Below are 19,155 nucleotides of genomic sequence, written 5' to 3'. Positions count from 1 at the left end.
GGAAAGCAACAAGCAACGAGTGGGACATACAACGGCGATTTGGGAGATTTGTGTCTTTCAAGCCTGGGAGAAGCCAAAGTGCATTTTCTTTTATTCATGCGAGGATGATCGAGCGAGCGAGTTTACCCGGGACGGAGTTTGCAAGCAAGCAAGCTGGCGCCGTGTGATGGATGGGTTGATCTCTATGATTTCCACAAAGAAACGGGGTGGAAAAAGTTGGTTTCAACATGAAGCGAACGTGTATGGATGCTAGGCTAGGGACGGCCACATACTACTCGCTATGGGATTCTGCTTCTCTTTCTTTTTTGTCTTTTTGTGATGGGAAGGGCAAGAAAGGCTTCAGCGATCATGCAATGATTGCCGCCTATGGGACATGAAAAGATACTTTGATACTCTTGACGACTTGCTACGAAATGCGAAAGGGCCACCTACAGCTTGGAGGTGGGGGTGTCTTTCTTTGGCACCGACTGTCATTTGCATGGCCCCAGTTCCTGGTCCAAAGACCTTTTTTATTTCTTGTTTTACGTTGCACATTTCACATTTCACGGGGTATTCATTCCAGTGATGGATTTGGATTCCAAATGGCTGGCCTTGGGGGAGGGGGCACCGCTGGCAACTCGGCTGCTCCGATAAAAGGGGGGCCAACCCGGTAAAGTATCAGTCTGCGGTCCCTAATATTGCTGTGCCTTTTTGCGCGAATGAAGGATTGGTAAAATGAGAACACGGGAACCAGGGGCGCCAGGAGAAAAAATGCACCAAAGGGGGCCCATGGCAGAGAGACACGAGCCACAAGACAGGCAGGCAGGCAGGCAGGCAACAGATGAGAAAAGAAAGAGTGTTGAAGGGAACCTTGGAAGTGAATATTCCTCCCCGATCTTCCTTCACGGACATGCAGGTAGATAGGTGGTTTTTGATACCTAACCCTACCGACGACGTTGATAGGGGGCAAGGTAAGTCTTTTTTTTCCCATCCACATGCCCCGTCCCTGGCACATGTTATCTGGAAGTATTCATGAAATTAATATCGATATGAGGGGACTAGGGTTTGTGGGCTTTACTAAACTGTGTGTGTGTGTGTAGTGTAGTTCAGGATCTTGGAAACGTTGCTGAGATTTATATCACTCAACTCTACGCGCGGCCCGTGTTTACCCATTTGGCCATTATGATTACATCGCCGTGTGCTGTGGTGTTGGACTCTGTGGTCTCTAGATGTTGCTTCATATCTATGTGATATATATATATGTGTGTGTCGATATGTGTATGTGTTGACACGGATGCCCATTTCAATACACACACTTTTTTATGATTCCCTTTTTCTCACCCCCTTTTTCTCTCTCTCTCTTTACCCTTTCGTTGGGTGTCGAGCTATGACTAGGGAGGTAGTCCGTGATAGTCGCGATGGTATTCATCTTGATACCCGTCTTGATGTTGACATTGAGGACAGATGTCGAAGTTGATTTCCACGGCCTCCGGGTCTATAATCCTGTTGCGTCTTCGACTGTCTGTTTGGCGGTCCGCGCCCTTATACCTCATCATCTCTCCGCTTACATGTTTCTCAATGTGTTGTTCTTGCGGCTATCCAGACTTGGTCACAGGTGGTCAAGGGATCAGAGAGGGCGAGCGAGCGAGGGGAAAAGAGAGAGAGAGGTAATGGAGACAGAGAGCGTTTTGCGTATTAGGCCTTGAGTACGCTTTCTTTGCGTGGTATTGCCACATGGTCTGATATCGAGGTAGAGAGGTGTGCTAGAGTAGTACCCGTGAGGCTATCGCCGGCCAAAGGAATGATGTTGAGTCGATTCTGCTCCGTTGAATGAACAGTCCTGTCACCGCTCCTCTCCGCTCTGTATTCACTCGACGGTCAATTCCAGAAATTCTTTCTTTTTCTTTCCTCTTTCTCCTTTCCTTACCATTTCCTCACAGGTTGGCTGCCGAGACACCTGTTGTACACGTCCAGAGGTATCCCTCCTCTAGACCTATGTTGCCAAAGGTATATATATCCCCCTCTCCCAAGAATCGGTTTCAACATCCTCCTCTTCCTCCTGCTGGGGATGTTCTTTCCTCTTCCCCTTTATTCTTCTGCTTTCCTCCTCGTTTCATGTCCTCTCTCCCGACCTTCTATCGGAGGAATTACAGACTCTCTGAAGACCCATAGCCTCTGCAGGTAGCCTCTGCAGGTAGGTGGCTGCTACCTTCCTCACATAGGAGCGAGGCTATCAGCAAGAGGGTCACAGCATACAAGGAGTCCGCAAAAGGGCGTCCAGTAGTGTTGGAAGTGAGATGTGTGTTGGGACGTGTGGTTATTCCGCGCTTCTAGCATCGAAGATGGAGAGATCGAGACGGATGGGAAGGCATGGGGACGAGAAGGGGGAATATCGATCTGGACAGGCTCTTGGCTGCTCGTAACATCCTCAGATCCTAGGATGTATGTGGTGTATGAACGGATCAATGAAGCAGAACGCAAAGGAAGGAGGAAGATCAGTTACTGAATCGTTGGACAGTGCTCTTGAATCAAGCATCGCCGTCCTGGATTGGAGTTTCGGTTTAGTTCAGTCTTACTTGGAATCCGGAGGATCAAGTGTATGCACGCTCATGGTGAGCAAGGGATTTCTGCCGCCTTGCTCGTCACTGCAAGAGAGGGGGCCGTGGGTGACTGGTACAATCGATACACGAAACCCTATTGACAATTGCTCAGACCAGACTTTGCGGCGGGTGCGTACTGTTTCCAAACAAGATATGAGCACGTAGAGCTAAGCTCATCAAGGCCCAACTCTGAAGGCAAGAACTGCTTACCTTCCCTCTCTTTCTGCATATACAGGGGGAAGAACGGTTTCGGGGTCAATGCTCGGGAAGATAAGGCGAGATTATAAGTTATCGCGAGGTAGAAGCGTTGCAGCTGGAGAGAGAGGCAAGAGCGTACGGAAAGGCATTCTGTTTGACAAGTCAAGGCATGAAGAACTCAATTCAGCGTAAAACCAAACCATAGAGATACTTGACGTCCTTGTAGTGCTGTTAAGCTGGGTGTCTGTGGAGAGGGTTGACAAAAGGTGTCTGTCAAAGAAGAGAGAGCAACTCTCCCTTCCCAGAACCTGCCACCATCCACCATCATCAGGCTTGCCACTGGTCCATTTCGTAGGACATTCACTTACTCGTTTGGCTAAGCCCAGCGATATACACGACCTATTGAACTCACCTCATACTGGGAAATTATGTAAAGAAGAGTATGAATGAGGAGATGCTACTCCAGAGAAGAACGGCAGGTTGGCTACCTGGTGCATCTCGCAAACTTGTGGTGCAAAGGGACCAAGGGAAGGCAGGAGGGAGGCAATGGACGAGGGGAACTCCAGATCAGCATGTCAAAGGGCAGGGAACCAGAGACAAACAATAGCTGAGCACCGGCAGTTGTGCCTGTATGGCTTGCTTGATCTTCTACCCTATCGAGAGTCTTGACAGCTGCATTCTTCCCCTTCCTCGTCACCGAAGACCCGTCTGGAGTCGGTGGTCCAGGATCTTTCACGTCTCTGAAGCGCCTGCTCAGCGAATCGGTGCCGCAAATCCAGGGTATGGTGGGTGAGTGGTGGTTGCGGAGCAGCCAGGAGATGTCTCGGACATGAGGCGCAACTCGGTGCTCGTCGACATCCAGGGATCCATCCTAGCCCGTTGCCTCTGGGCGGGTCTCCCTGCTGGGGACTTGACTTGTTCATGGCGGGCAATGCTCTTCCTCACCGCGGCATCCATGTCCGTCGAGATTCAATTCAATCTGGCTAAACTCGCTCGATGCAACCTCCAGCCAGAATATTGGATTATCTCAGCTGTCGGTGTGCCAGCAGTGGATCAGAAGGAGCAACTGGCAGTATCGAATAGGCCTCTTCCAACACGATAAATCAAACAGGCCGGGGGGCTTCTGTGCGTCGTGCATTGCGGAACCTCATACCCACCGTGCTGGAGGGCAGATGAAGGTGGCAAACTGCAGGTTCCGCACCCCCAGATGCACTGTACCTTGAGAAGTCATAATTTCTTGATGTATAGGCAGATACGACATGAATTCTTGCATTGGAGCATCTCAGGTCGATTATTGAAGGACATTGATCCAAGGGGCGGACAAATAGGGCCAGGGCGTCTTGCATCTGCCCTGGTCCAGCTGAGGGATCTGCAAGTCGACGGATTCAGCTTAAAGCCCATGCATATCCCAGCACCGAATGGGAAGCCCACCAAGGCACAAGATCGACCGATCGAAACTTGCCTCTCGGCTTCATCAAGCGACAAGTTGATTAGATTGAACGAGGCCAAACCCTTATGCTTGTGATGAGGTGCTGAGGTTCAACTCAGCAGCGTCGTATCTGTCGCAATGCTCCAGAAGATGCTCCTCACGCTTCGCTCTTGCCTCCACGTCCCACCAAAAGCCTGGTTTTTAGTGGGCGTATGGTTAGAAGAACCCAGTCTCCATCAACGCAGACAACGGCAGGGTCCGTAAAAGCACTCAGGAGGACAGGGCACCTAACTAGTCTGTTCAAGGGCTACGGGCCTGGAAAGTGTACTCGTGTTAGGCCATCCCTGAGAGAGCAATACTCATTGAACAATGACTGCACATGAATCGCCGTACAAACATCTTTTTGGCGACAGGTATTCCCCTTCCTGGAACCTTGGTAGCAGCCTGAGCCTGGACGCAATTGGGGTGCCCTTTCGCAAGACAAGCGGGATCGACATTGTTACAGGGCGACTCGAAATACTTAAAATCTGATAGATTGAAGAATCAAGCGTCCAGTCCATTCTTAGTAGAGAGACTGACCTATTCGGATGCGGGATAGCAGTGGGACCTTGATGGAGGGGGACGTCCAGTTCCAGCTTCCCAAGCATGTGCTGAACATGTCGGTAGTCCCTCTGAATCAAGGAGTCATTGCAAAGGACCTTGCCTGCCAATAATGCGGTTGGTACTGCTGAGGAATTGGTACGCGATAGACATAGCGATACGGTGCAACGAGGGGTGACTTGCGTTCTCTCGAATGCACTCCGTACGGGTACTGTCCACAGACTTTTTTTAGGTGAGGGATAGTCGAATCCGCTGACCTATTCCCGCCGTATAACTCCAACCGTCTAAGGGATTCAGGCAGTCCTACCAGGTCCCTGACCCATGGCAGCCCCTGGATTGCGTGAGACTGGGGACTAAGAGTTTACGAGTAGGCAAGAGAAAGCCGAAAAGGAAAGAATCGCCGTCCAGTAGGCCGCGTGATGGCGCGGTAAGTTCCACAGTCCGGCGTCCATTTGAGCTCTCACGTCTACAGCGGGCTGGATTGATCAAGCTGGGGGAGAATGAAGAGGGGAAAGCCATTGCTGACGGCAAGAACGAATAGCGGGCCGACTTTGGGCAGGAAGGAGCCGGCAATGGCAAAGAAGGAGACGGGCACAAGCTCTTCTGTGGACTTTGCAGGCACCATTGGGTGGCGAGATGTGCCCCATTGCAGGTGTTCCCCGATTCTGCACCATCCAAAGGTGTATGGCTAACCTCTTCGTAGAAGCCAGTGTGGTTGGTCTGCATTCAAAACAATATGGCTGGGCGCATTGAGGTCTTGACAGAAAGCGAGCATCGTTGAATGTTGAATGTGGACGATGAATGGCTCTCAGGCAGCTTGGATCTTGAAGTTGCATTTTCAGGTGGTCACACAGAGTCTATGGCTCGTTGAGAAGCCAACGCGTGCAAATCGGACATGTATCTCCACGGACGAGACGGTGTATGGGCTGGGATATACAATTGGGCACAAAGCCTGTTCTGCAGAGCCCTAACACGCTCGTAACGTGCCAACGACGGTCAGCGCTGGGAACAGCAACAACAACAGGAGGCGGTAGCAACAGAAGTGGTTCTGGCTTTTTCCTGGTCCTGTCGTCAATTCTTGCCGCTGCCGTGAGCCGAAGTCGAGAGGAGCCCTGGCAAAAGCCATTGGGTCGCTAATCCAGTTCAAGGAGGAACCCCAATAAGACAAGGCGCCGATGAACTCGTCACCAGTCGTTGGTCGCCGTGCACCTTTTGTAGTAATGTTGAGACTGCCGGAATGGGTTGGTGAGCATGGTCCAAAGCCCACAATCTCTGACTGAGTCCACTGTCGCCACGTACGAAGGATCATTAGAGCTCGAGCGACAAGATTTCGTTCACATGGACGGAGTACGGAGTGCGAGTACACCAGGACGACAAGAATAGCTTCGTCCTTGAGGAAAATGCAAGCAGTGCCGAGCCTTGGGGGAGCCCCGTGCGGCCTGAGGCTAACAAAAGTATGACATCCAGGCCTGAGTCCTTGCACTTCCAACTTGCAGCGTATATTACCTGGAAGAGGGTCAGATTGCAGAGGGAGCCAAAGGAGGTAGCTTCGCGCTTCCGCCGTGCACTCGAGGCTTTACCAGACCAAAGGGGCCCTTCGCCCAGGTCTTCTGAAAACCGGATAAAGCGAAGAAAAAAGCCCATCCTGCGTACGAGCTTGTACAGCTTCGACAGTTTGTGGCGATTCTGGTTCCGAAAATACTTGCAAGGCCAGTATCTGGCGAATCGGTTTCTGCATATTGTTCGTACTTAAAAGAACCGGCCTAACTAGCAGAGGGATCTTGTGGGCTTGGAACAGCCAGTTTTCAAGGTAAGGGCCGGGGCAAAAAGGTAGTGGTCCTAGTTCCAATAAGCACCCACGCCAGAGGAGGGTTGTCGGCTGAACGGTCCCAATAACCACGGGCTCAATTGCGCCACAACGACCGTGGCACCGGCGAGGCGAAAGCAGCTGGTCCAAGCTCGTTGGGGGCGCGAAAGGGCCACCGAAGCTTCCGTAGAAGCTACGATGAACCACCACCAGAATCGAGATCAAGGTCTCACACTGACACACGCCTTGACCAGGACTTTACCAGACAGGCTTGTATTATGGCAGGCATTAAACCGTCCCGCTCCATAGATCAGTTGAGCCCCAGTGGCCCCTTGATAGGAAGCCTACGCTTACGTGAAATGCAACGGCTCGAGCAAGGTCTCCGGTCACCTTGTAGAGCTAGACAAGGGCACGCTGGAGGAATGCTGGACATATGACCCTTGATTTCGATATCTGAAATTCGGCCTTGCAGAGGCGAAAGGGAGAAGGGGAAGAAGGGGGAGTAGATCGACAAGCGCTGATCAACCCTGTCATTCTGCAGGAGCAGGCTCGGTCTTCTATTGCTTTCTTTCTGTAACGTTGCCTTGTGACGATCTCAATGTCGACTCGTGGCAGATGCCCATCATTTCTGTTTGAGATACAAGAACGACCTCGCTTACTTGCAGTGTGCAGATCGGCTCGCGAGTTACGGGCACTCGCCAGAGGAGTTATCCGAGGCCTTGGGGGTGTTGTGCAAGGCTGGCAATGATGGGCCATTGCAACACTGACATTGCTCCAAAGAGGAAAGATATGATGGATCTGCAAAAGAATCAGATGCAGCTTCCTTGGTCATATCGGAATTCTGGACCCTTCTTTGACGTCGTGCCTTGAATCGATGAGACCTTGCACTGAATAATGCTCCCCAAAGTCGTTGGGTTAGTGGCAGGTGAGTACTCGGAACATTCGTATGCATTATTTGTGGCGTTCTGTTCTCCCTATTCTGTACAAATTGGTAGAAGTCACCTGTGCGAGTACAGGTAGCCTCGGGGAACTGTTTCGGGGGCGGACTCGCTGCTATTCCTCTTTGCGGTTGACAGTTTCACGGCATGTGGCGTTTCAGGGGGCCAATGAAACTCGCTTGTAGACCTTGTTTCCGGCAGTGGGTGGCATGGCCATCTCTCGCTATGCGAGCCTTGATTCCAGATGAGTCCGGGGTCTGCAACAGGCCGTCAATCGTGATCGCAGCCCCGTTGACGCCTCGCTTCATAGTGAAGCGAAGACTAACTTTCCAAAGATCGCCGATCTCTAGCCCTTCCCCCGGTCGAGCAGACACAGTCAAATGGTGGAGATGCCATTTCCGGGGCAAACATTGGGATATGTGCGAGCTGAACACGGCAGTCTTTCTCCCCCTTCTCTCTATACCATGGGATACAGGCACGGTGCAAACTGCATTCCAGGTGTCAATCTCAGCCAGGTAAGATCTCAATCGATACTGATCGTCGCCTCGTGGAAGGTTGCAAGTCCGATACAGCCTAGTCTTAGACTTGTCATGGTATGGACGCCGTGTCCATGGTAGCGTACGAGTACTGCGCAGATCGTGCTCGAAAACCATACTTCATCTCGTAACTCCGTCAGCAAAGAATGGCAATCTCTTGTGTCTTCGAGAATGGTGGAGAGTCATTCCGAGCTCCTGCGTCCTCCGGCATTTATGCGAAGACTCGTTTGACGTATTGATCATCATGTCGATTTGAGGCCCCGCTCACGGTTGATTGGGGACTTTGCATGACACCTCCTATTATTGACAGCCTAAATGGGCCACGATGCATGTACCTAGTCGTAGCTACACCGCTGCACCTAGCAAGCAGGTAGGTCACGTACTCGGCCCCAGAGCCTGTACAAGCTTCCTTCCACCCCACCGCCTCTGCCTTCTGCCCACCGTTATCTTTTCTGACGCACGGGGACAATTCCGAGACGTGGCTTGAAACAGTAATTTATTTTCCATGGCCCAACGTCCTTTCTCTGGGCCGAGCTCAACGGCGCCAAAGCCTTCGCGGCGGCATAGAAAATGGGCGCCAAAGGTGACTCTTCGTAGACTAGGGACAGAGGGAGCCTTTCGTCATCCGGAAGAAGGGATGGAAAAGGGCCCGAAGCAGCTTCTGGGTGGCACTCCTAGCGCAGGGATATTTCCACTGATCTACCAACGGTCCCTAAAATGAGACGGGTCGATGGGACGCTTTGTGAATGCTGCAGGTTACATCATGGTCTTCTTCATGGCCGAGTTGCACCTCTCAAGCTCCTGGGACTTCCCTCTGACCCGGAGGAGAGAGGGTCCTCGTCTTGAGCGACCACTGACCGACCGAGGGCATGTCAGCAGGAGAAGAGGAATCGTCTAGCTAGCTGGAAAGGAGAAAGTACCCAGCTACCCAGGTACCCAGGTACCGTAGTGGGCTGTCTCTTCAACGTCCGCCAAAAGCCTTTGATCAAGGCCGGATATAAGCTGGGGCACATTCGCTCCTTCTGCCGTTGTCAGGTGCGTAGGTTGGTTGGACTGTGGCCTTGGCCGGCACAAGAATCGACAACTGCTAGCGGGCCAACAAGCGAAAAAGCCCTGAATGCAGCAGAGCCATCCAAGGGCCATCTTGTCGGCAGCGGATGGGGTGAGCCCACTGGGGTGGATAGTGGTGCCGAAGAGGCTGCCAGCTTAGAGTTCAACGCTTGACCTGGGGTCAGCTCCAATTGTCCGCTACGGGGACCAACTGCTGAAGCCCGATCGGCGACCCCAAGTGGCCCTGGTAGGCTTTCCTCCTTGTGGCTGCTGCCCAGGAAGGCTAGTCGGGGCCGTTCAGCGGTCAGGATGACAGTGAGCGCGTCTGATCTCCCTCTAGCCTTGTCCCCCTGTCGACCTCCTCGCTTGTTGGCCCTGCTAGAACGAGATATCTGACCTCTAGCGCTGCTTGGCGATCTCTCAAATCTTTTCGCTGGGGCCCTGCTGTGACACCATCCCTGCCATTCCTTGTGATTGGCTGCTTGCCGGCCTCAGTCCTTTGCAGAGCAGGTTGCCGCTGAGTGATGGAAAACGATAGTGCTGCTGCCACTGTGATCCTTGTGACGGGACACGGCCTACGGTGGACCAGGATTTTTCCGCCTCCTCAGCTTCGATGGTATCAGTACCCTTCACTTGCACGACTCTCGTTGGTCCACGGCCTGCCCCATCGCCAACTTCCCCATCGGAGAGATCGAACGAGTCTGCTAGGTATCGCCACCACAGGGTTGAGTGTCCACCTTTCGGAGGGAGGGAATATGAGATATGGTGCGATGAGGTGCAGGAATGCGTGCATGCGTGAGTTGCCTGCAAAAACAGGCAAGGTTCGACCAGGGTCTGGCCAGCTGTTGACAGCCAGGAGACGAATCGTGTTTGGCAACTTCACTCGAGGTCCTGCGAGTAGTCGTCTTGGGCCATGCATTCGGCGGCTGAAAGGGTTTGTATGAATAGAAACAATCAAAGACAGCGAGAGGAGCGAGGTCCGTGCAAGACACCATGTACGTAAAGTCACAATTAAACAATAGATTCTGTGCGAGTATTTTCTGGATCCGCCCGCAGTATTTGTGGGCCGGAACTTCCAGCTTGAATCAAACCTGCCTGCCCAGTGCCCAAGCTATGGAAAAAGCCTGCCCGTCAAGTGCCCTTCCAGTGCCCTACCAGTATCCAGCCCGTATCCAGCCCGTATCCATCCAGTGCCCATCAAGGTCTGCTCGCAAAACCAAAAGACCGTCCCAGTAAGTTCGCCCTGCAACCTGTTCCCTGGAAGTCCAACTGGGACATCCGTTGTAGAAATCAATACAACTCATTCCCAAACACTGAGGCTCCCGTCCCGCCCGTAAAGAAGTAATCTCGTCAAATCCAATCAATATTAAATCAATACTATAGCATAGATCTTCTTGATAACATCAACCCAAAACACCCAGCCACCTCCCATTTCCAGTTTTGGGTATCGTAGAGTCTTGCCACTCATGAAACTCGAAGTCAGCGCCAGATGGCTGACTTGCCGCCGTGTTGGTACAATTGGTCACTAGAGACCAGATCGAATCAAGCAGAAATCTTGATTCCCGGGGTGATCATTCAAGAAGCCGAGCCACCTTCATACGGGTGTCCTTCTCGCTCGGTGAATTCGGCTTGCCGCTCGATGGGCACGGGCTGTATCTCGCCGTCGTATTCAGGCTGAGACGGTCGTTTGCAGCATTCTGGGGCGATGGTGGACGCGGCAAGCCGAGGCCAACAGTGATTTCTGGAACCGAACCTGCTCTTTCCGCTGATCGATATGGTTGCGAGTCTTGCTCTGACCGGCTCTTCCATGAACCGTCGATCTCTGCATCTGGATAGTTACCTGTGCTGTTTCTGCGATGCATCTCCGGCCACAGGTCTATAGACGGCAATTTCCCCACAGTTCCGCCGGGACGAGGAGATGTAACCGTCTTGGGTGAGATAGAACAGTTCGACTGATTGTCCGACACGAGCGACGGCGCTTGTAGAGGATACGATCCTTGTGAGGCTTCTGTCGCTGCCGGAGATGGAACAGGGGCCTCGCTCCAGTTCAGAGGCGGCAATTGGCACTCTAATCGACTGGGAGACCAGTTATGGATCCCGAGCAGAGGTTTCCCTCCGGGACTGGGTAGGTTGGCAGAAGCCGAGTGAGGTTGAAGAGGGCTTAGAATCTGCTGGTCCCCCCCTGGGTATAGAAGAGATCTGCAATCGGTCTGCACGGAAAGTTGACGCCCATCCGGCCGTGGAAGTAGGTCGTAACGACGTTCTGGTCGCATGCCTAGAGTGCTTGAAGGGCTAATTTCCGGCCTGTGGAAGGGATCTGAAGCTGAGAAGGGCGGAAGCGCTAGCTGCTCTGGTAGATAAAGCTGCTTCAGCGGATGTGATGATGCTGATGCAAGAATGGGTTGCGTCCGGTAGCCCACCATTTTCGAAACAGCACCATGTGCTCCTGTGCTTCTTTTTCGGCGATTCATGCTACCGTTCCACCAATTCTTGACCGCGTTGTCGCTCCGGTTGCCCAGTCGTCGTGCAATTTCAGCCCATCGCTTTCCCATATCGCGAACTAGCTGCTCGATAACTTCGCCCTCCTCTGACGAGATAGGGTCGTGGTTCAGAGAGGGTTTCAGATTTTGATGGTATCGCTCTCGACACTGCTTGGGAGATCGGTGTTGCATGTGTTCAGAGATGCGAACCCAGTTGTTCGGCCCCTGGGTTCTGACAAGATGCAACAGCGTAGCATCTTCTTCTGGTAACCAAGGGCCTCGTCGGCCGGATCGGGACATGTTGGTGAGGCAATAAGTGCGCAGGCAGCGGTCAGCGCCGAACTCTTCTGCTCAACAGAACGCACACAAAGACAGGAATGTTGTCTCCCGAGGGCGAGTCCCGTCGATATAGGAGGCAATATGTATGAGATGGCCTCCAGTGTCTCCCTTGATCTGAGTTCTGGGTTGGTGGGGGTGGGCGTGAACGGTCCGTTGGAACCCTCAACCTAATATCCACAACTAAAATCTCCAGGAGAAACGGACAGGAAAGAAGTTCTGCATTCAACTGTTGTTTGGAAGCGACGGTTGTGTATAGAATTCTGAAAGGCGAGTGCGATGGTCGAGTAGAAAGCGAAAGAACAGGCTTTCTGAAGAAGTCGACAAGAGGAAGATCGGCTCATAGGCAATAATTCAAAGATGTTTTGGATGTTCAATGATGATCCTCCAATAGACTGTCAAGGTTACGGGTGATTCACCTCTCCGGTCCGCGCTTGACTTGAAAAATGATCCGAGACCAAATCGAGTCTTGGTGAGGGGGAAACGCAGAAGAGTTTCTGGCACGGTGGTCCAAGGGGATCCAAAGGGTCAAATTCTGATGCTCGAAACCTGCTGTCATTCGATGTCTGTAGCGTACGGATAGAGGTCGAGTGGTCCGTAGAGGGGGAATAAGGGAAAGAGGCGCTGGACGCACGAGCTAGCATCGCGCCATGGATGGCGAGTTGGGAATCCTCGACGTCCTCTTTCGGAAGCCCGGCTGGTTCTTTGTGGATGGTGGTTGAGAAGCCAGAGCCCAAGTTGGGGACCCACGCCCGTACCTCCCGGATCACTCCTGAGTGAACTCTAAAAAGGATATGGGAAAAGGTTAAGGATATGGAGCAGCGTTCTTCGGCTAAGCCTGCCACCTCACTTGCCCAGGGCAAAGTCCGTACCCAGCCAAATAGGAACGGGAGGCCCCAGGGGACAGGCCATCAGCGCCAGGTCAACGCCGCGATCGCAGGCAAGCGCTAGCCGTTTCTGTCTCATGGGTCCATAGACTTCGCCTTGTCGAAGGTCAGATGGGCCCTGTTGAAGGGCAGGAAAAGGAAGGGCAGCGTACCTAAGAGCCCGCTTAAAAGTCGACCCAAAACGCCCAAGAACTCCACCAGATCGATCTGGAGACATGGGTACCCCCAGGCCTATTCAGTACGGCCTTACCAGGACAAGCAAGAAGGCAGGGCGTCTTGACAAATTCACCCTCCCAACACGGCAGGGTGGAGGTTTGCAGAGTTCACGCTTCAGTTCTATTGCATGCATAACGCGCGGAAACTCTCTCGACACTGTATGTCGATCTCTGGGAGGTTTCAGCAGCATTGAGATGAGTATCCCTAGAAACCTGGTATCATCAGTGACCGGCGTCTGAGGGGCAAACCTGTAGATCAGGGCAATGCCGCTCTATTCTGGACCAGCGGCAAGTCCCGAGGGTTGTATTTGTCCAACAACAAGCTGAAAGCGGGCCTTTGGGGGGGTGTGGGAGGGGTGGACAATGTCGATACATGGATACTTGAATTTTTTCGTAGAGTTAATTCGGTGGTGTTGTATCTCCTGCCCAGCGGAAATGGACTCGAACCCCCTGATCGGTGATGATGATGCGCGGGTTCGCCCAGGAGCAATCAACAAGCGATGTCGTCAAATCACCGTTTGCTGAGATGATGGAGGAAGCAGCTGCAAATAGTATAGTGGCATGTCCAGGCCTTGATCGAGACCTCAGAGCGACGGGCGTTCTGAGTGGTCCGAGGTTTGGTCTTCACGTCAAACATTCAAGTAGCTAAAATTGCGAGAGCCACGGCTTGCAGCCGGAGCGTTTTGACCGTTGTGGCCCCTGCGAGGCCCGAGCGTCAATTGGAGCAGCGTCCTGGCAGCAGATAGCATTGGCGAACAAAGGACCCAATGGCAGGTGAGAGACAGGGGCCGCGATCGCGTTCGGAATCTGGCGCGCGGAATGCAGCGACTTTACTCTGTATGACGGTGGGAACCGCCTCGCCGCCAGCAGGCTGAGACGGCTAGCGGCGACTTGAGACGAACGCCACTTTCATTAGAAGCTCCCCAAACAGACAGTCGACCAAGCTCCTCACACCTAGCAGGCTAGCACTGAGGTTGGTGCCAACTTTGGTCTAGGAAGATCAATGACTCCGCTAGGGTGCCCGCTCTGTCAGATCCAGTCGTACGAGTCGTAATAGGTACCGAGTAGAGGCACCCCCCTGTAACCCTGTTGTGTATTGACCCCTCCCCGCCTTTGATTCTCATTATGCAATGCAAGCGTACCAATACGAGTTTGAAGATGCTGCGAGTCCGTCTGTTTGTTCAGCTCCCACCGCCAGCGCTAGACGTCTGCCACGGTGCTAGGAGGGCGTCTCGCGGGGTATGCACTGCATCTCTCCTCTCAGCTCGTCTTGATCTCTTCGGAGATTCGGACTCGATGGAAAATGTTCGGCCGAGTTGAGGGAGGCTCTGGGGTCAGTCAGTGGCAAGACATTTTGCACCCCGGATCCTTGTCCATCGAGGGGTTCGTCAAGTCCCGCGTTCAAGAAAACAATAGTACCGAGTATAGTGGCAGTCTTTGGCGAGGGGCAGATGCCGACGGTGGGTGACTGCAGTCTGTAAAAAGTCTCAATGAGCTCCGAGGCCCTGAGAACTTCGGATGCTGGTCCCGGACTTTCATGGAGGGGGGGAAGCTAATACGAGCATCAAGCGACGGGGAAGCGTAGAGGGAGAGAGTGGGTGAGAGGCGTGGCAGGGATGGTCCAAGGACTCGATCGTAAAAGGAATCAAGGTTCAGCTGCTGCAGCATCCAGGGCGAAGGTTCGCAGGTTGTCAGTGTTATTGCGCAAGGAGGGGAAAGATTCACATCCACGGGCTCGTCGACCGAGAAATTGAAACTCTGATCAACTTGAAACCATTCCGCTCTTCTCTCTTGAACCCCTTCTGGCTTCAGCTCATTTCTGTATTTTCTTGACTTTGGGCAATGAATATCTATTTCCATTTCCGACTGTTTATCGCTCCATATTCATCAACATTCCCTAGCTATGGTCTCCTTTATTCCCATTATCCCCCTTCTCCTATTACTGATCATCTATAATCTCCTGGTCCGACTGGGAGTTTCTCTCTGCTACATACCCGTGGTACTGGGTCTCGGACAAGAAGGGCGCCAACACCATGTCGGGATCCAAACTGGGCTGGTACAAGTTAATACGCACTCTCTCTGTTCCTTTTTCCTAATGCGTGCAATGCAGCATCCCACGGCGAGTCACATTACCCAAGCAACGGGAAGGGCTTTCTTTTTGTCAAGCTCCTTCAATGGCTGTCCTGCCACCAGCAGCCTCTTCGTCGCCTTCTCCTCCCCTTCCTTCCCCTTTGGACAATATGATTTCAGCAGCTGAACGGGTGGCGAAACGCGTCCCTCACGGCCATGCCGGGGTTCTAGATCTCCTTCTCGGCTATTCCAACCTCGAGCTCTGCTAGATATTCCTCAAGCAGGCACGGCAGGCTACCCTCCTCGTACTCGGTACTTTTGCACATGACATTCACGGCTCTCAAGAGACTTCACCCCGGCGGCAGTTGTTAATTTGCCACCGCTAGAGGGATTGATGCTTCGAGGGCCTTGGGCGCTCCCTGCCAGAATAGCCTGCCACATTCCCATACTTCACCCGTTGCTCGTCAATTGTTATCGCAACCCGTTGTCAACTCACCGAGGAGAAGCCTGAGCATCCCGCCGATGGGATGAACTTAGATGTCACGCCACGGAGCTTCATGTCAAGGACCCCAGCGTCCGTCAATATTGACCCTCCAGCCTGCAGCAATGCCTCGCGTTGCCACCACAGCAGCGACGTCGCCTTCTCGGCGGCTTCAGCTACACTCTCCACCATATACAATCGTAGGTTTGGCATGATGGTAAGCTATCCGAGGAGCGAGCCAGAACCACCGCTTGCTCCCGTAGTCGTAGCAATCGGAAGTTCCAACGTGCGCTCAAATCATCTCTCATGGCAGAGCGTCGCTTCGTTATGCCCGGCACGAGGACTCTCAGAACTCTGCTGAGAATTCGCGACTAGGCAATATTCACAAACTCTCTCTTCTTTCCTCTGGTCATGCCAGCCGCTGCCCCTTCACCCTCCTGCCATGTCTCTTCATCGACGTATTCTGTTTCTCCTGCAACTTCTCTCACTCGCCGCCCTAGCACTCTCAATCCCGCGAGATTAAATCCCAGCTCTCCTTTCTGCCTCATTAGCGTCCTTCTCAACTTGCTCCTCACCTCCTCCAACATCCCTTTCATTGCTCTCGAACTCACAATCTGTTTTTGGTGCGTCTTCAGCATAAACAATAATATCCGACATGTCAGGGGGATGGCGCGTCCTTCTTCAGCCCAGAGGGCGAGGAACGTAAAGAGTGCGGGAATTTGAGAGAATGAGAGAACGAGCAGGGCATCCTGGAGAGACGCTGAGGGGATCTTCTGGAAAGTGCTGAGCACGTAGGTTGATGCGGACATATTGTTGTTGGCAAGGAAGATCGGATTCCGCTGCGGAGGTGCAGCTTTAGGATTCGTTCGTTTCGTTTCGTCGTAAATTCGCATTGTTTCGAGATCCTCCACGCCGACTTCCAATGCTTCTGCTATTCTCTCCCCAGCCATCAATGTCTGGGCAGTCTGCTTGCCAGCTGGGCCTGCTTCGACACCATCCGCGTTTCCCTCGCCGTCAACCTCATTTGATTCATTCTCCAGCGACGTCAAAAGCGTGTTCTCATACAGATCCTCGAGTTCCTTTTCTCTTTCTTCCTCCAAGAAAATCTGCTCATCGGTCTGTTGCCATATGCGGATGCTCTTATCGTGACTTGCTGTCACAACAAACTCTCCAGAGTGTGCAACTGCCAGGGCCCAAATCTCCCCGTGGTGACCCTCCAGCTTTTGTATCTGCTCAAATTTATCCGCGTCATAGTATTTCATCACCTTGTCCTTGCTGGCGGAGAAAAAATGGTGGCCGTTCCCTTCGTCATTATTGGGGATGAATTTCACGGCCAGGATACTGTCTTGGTGGGCAAAAAATGCCTTGTGACAGTCCCCAAAGTCAAGGCCCCAGACGCGGACGTTTTTGTCAGCGCTTGAGGTGACGATAAGTTTGCTGTCGTAGCTGATGTCCATCGCAAGGACGGGGAGTTTGTGGCCGTAGAGTGTAAGGAAGAGTTTCAGGGTGTCGGTGAAGAAGACCTTGACAGTATTGTCGAGTGTACTGACGGCGAGGAGTCTCTCGTCAGGAGAGAAACAGACGCTCAGAATGTCGTCGCTGACTTTCAGGGTCCGAGTATGGACGAGAGTGAGTTTCGCATTTTTCCGCGTTGTTCCCAGCACTTCTTCCTGAACGACTTTGAACTGCCAGAATTTGGCACTTTTATCGGCAGATCCTGTGAGCAAAGATTTGCCATCCGGGCTGACTTGCAGCGACCAGATGTCTCGCTCATGCGCGTTGATCGTATCCAGCAGGGTGGACGCTGCAATGTCGAATACTTCAAGCGTACCTTCTCGTGTCCCCACGACGACGATCTTGTCGCCCGGCAAGAATGCCACGCAAAGAGCATGTCCACAATCTAGTGTTCGCAGACAAGTCTGTGTTCGTGTGTTCCATATCTTCAAGCTCCCCTGAGATGCGGTGGCGAGCATTCTGTCATCTGAGCTGAGAGCAACGCAGCGAATGTCAGTACGGTGGCCCGGCATGTCCACGGTGAGCGCACGGTTGTACTCTGGAGCTTCAGATGATCTCTTCTTCTCTGAAGCCGCCACGTCGAAGAGCTCGAGTTGATTGTTGGAAGTGGCCACCAGGACCCGGATTGACTTGCCAGACTTCCCCCCCGCCCAGTCCATCGATCTGACCTTGCCTCCTGTACGGACAAGAACGTAAGGCACAAATATGTCTGCAGCTGTTGCGTTGGAAATGTCTGTCGAGTCTTCGACGTCGTCAGCGACATCAACTCCTGAGTCAGCGTCCGCCGCAGCTCCATCCTTCTCTTTCCTCCTTTTCCGCTTCCGGGCGAGGGATTTTCTTAGTTCCGCCTCTGAACGAATTCGTAGAATCTCGACAGACTTGTCGGAGCCGTGTACGGCAATCAAGTCGCGTTTTGGGTGGAATGTAATCCCCAATGGCCGATCGCGGCCGTGCCGGTACAGTGTCCCTTGCTCCCGCAGGATATTTTGTCCTTCTTGTATGTTGATGGAAATCTTCTCCTTCAAGCCGAGTTGGTTAATTGACCACACTTTTAACTCCCCATCATTTCCCGCGGTAATGCAGCCGCTGCCATCTCTTGTAAGTCCAAGAGCCCAACATTCTCCATTCGTTTGTGTCACATGCGTCTCGATACAGTGCTGGGTCGCCAGTTCCCAAACCTTAATTAGCGCATCCTTGCTGGTAGATAGCAGGAAATCATGAGATGCAGAGTCACCATCGAGCGTGTCTGGAGTGTCGCCAGCGGTGAGGAAATTAAGCGAAGTGATTTGGTCCTTGTGACCGCGGAGACGATACAATCCCACCTCTGCAACCAAGTCCCAGAGGATAATATCAGTGTCCTTTGACCCGCTGGCTAGACGCACTCCAGAATGATCAAATGTGAGTTGAGTAATTGCCCTCTTGTGTCCATTGAAAGTGATTATCACCGTTGCTGTTCTTGAGTCCCATATTCGAATCTTGCCATTGTCGTAGCCCACAGCAAACACATCAGGGTCAACCTGACTCCGGCAGATGACGGTAACAATAGCATTATCGTCCTCGACGTTCCACACTCCGATTTTTTCCGACTTCTTTAGATCCCATACTATGACTTCCTCGTTGGCGCCAACATAGGCACGGCCGGAGCCACTTCTACTCGTAGAATCCTCATGCTCGGTGGTTGGGTCCCAGACGACGTTCGCGGAGGCTGTACAAATCTGGCCAAAGGTCTTGCTGTGCTCGAACTTTCTGAGCACGTCAGTACTGCTTTGTCTAACTGTAGAATTCTGTTTTCACTCACAGATATGACTTGACCATTGCGGGGAGTATTATGGCGCAAAGTCGAGTGACTTCAGAGGCCGACAACTTTTTTTTCTTGAGATGCGGAGAAATTGGGTCACAATCGGTGCAAAAATGCCAAGACATGCAGAATCTGGCCTCGTTGGGCGCCGCGATTCGACAAGGCGCAGGCAACGAAGCAATGAGTCCAGCAACTCGGAAGCTATTTCGACAGCCAGCTACTGTGTAGTTGTGCCT

General features: G+C 52.6%; 2 protein-coding genes across 2 annotated transcripts; both read right to left on the bottom strand.

Moving 5' to 3' along the window:
* Positions 1 to 10,708: 10,708 nt before the first annotated feature.
* On the bottom strand, positions 10,709 to 11,917 carry Z520_03601 (uncharacterized protein; the record flags this gene model as incomplete). The annotated part of the gene is made up of 1 exon (XM_016774111.1): positions 10,709 to 11,917. The coding sequence occupies one exon, from the start codon at positions 11,915 to 11,917 to the stop codon at positions 10,709 to 10,711; it is 1,209 nt and encodes a 402-aa protein (XP_016635057.1).
* A 4,060-nt stretch (positions 11,918 to 15,977) lies between these two features.
* Z520_03600 (uncharacterized protein) lies at positions 15,978 to 18,936 on the bottom strand (the record flags this gene model as incomplete). The annotated part of the gene is made up of 2 exons (XM_016774110.1): positions 15,978 to 18,867; positions 18,920 to 18,936. 2 exons carry the CDS (start codon positions 18,934 to 18,936, stop codon positions 15,978 to 15,980), a joined length of 2,907 nt encoding a protein of 968 aa, XP_016635056.1.
* Positions 18,937 to 19,155: the final 219 nt, after the last annotated feature.

The sequence above is a fragment of the Fonsecaea multimorphosa genome (genome assembly GCF_000836435.1).
Source record: "Fonsecaea multimorphosa CBS 102226 unplaced genomic scaffold supercont1.5, whole genome shotgun sequence".
Taxonomy (NCBI): domain Eukaryota; kingdom Fungi; phylum Ascomycota; class Eurotiomycetes; order Chaetothyriales; family Herpotrichiellaceae; genus Fonsecaea; species Fonsecaea multimorphosa.
This window is presented reverse-complemented; position numbering and strand designations above follow the sequence as displayed.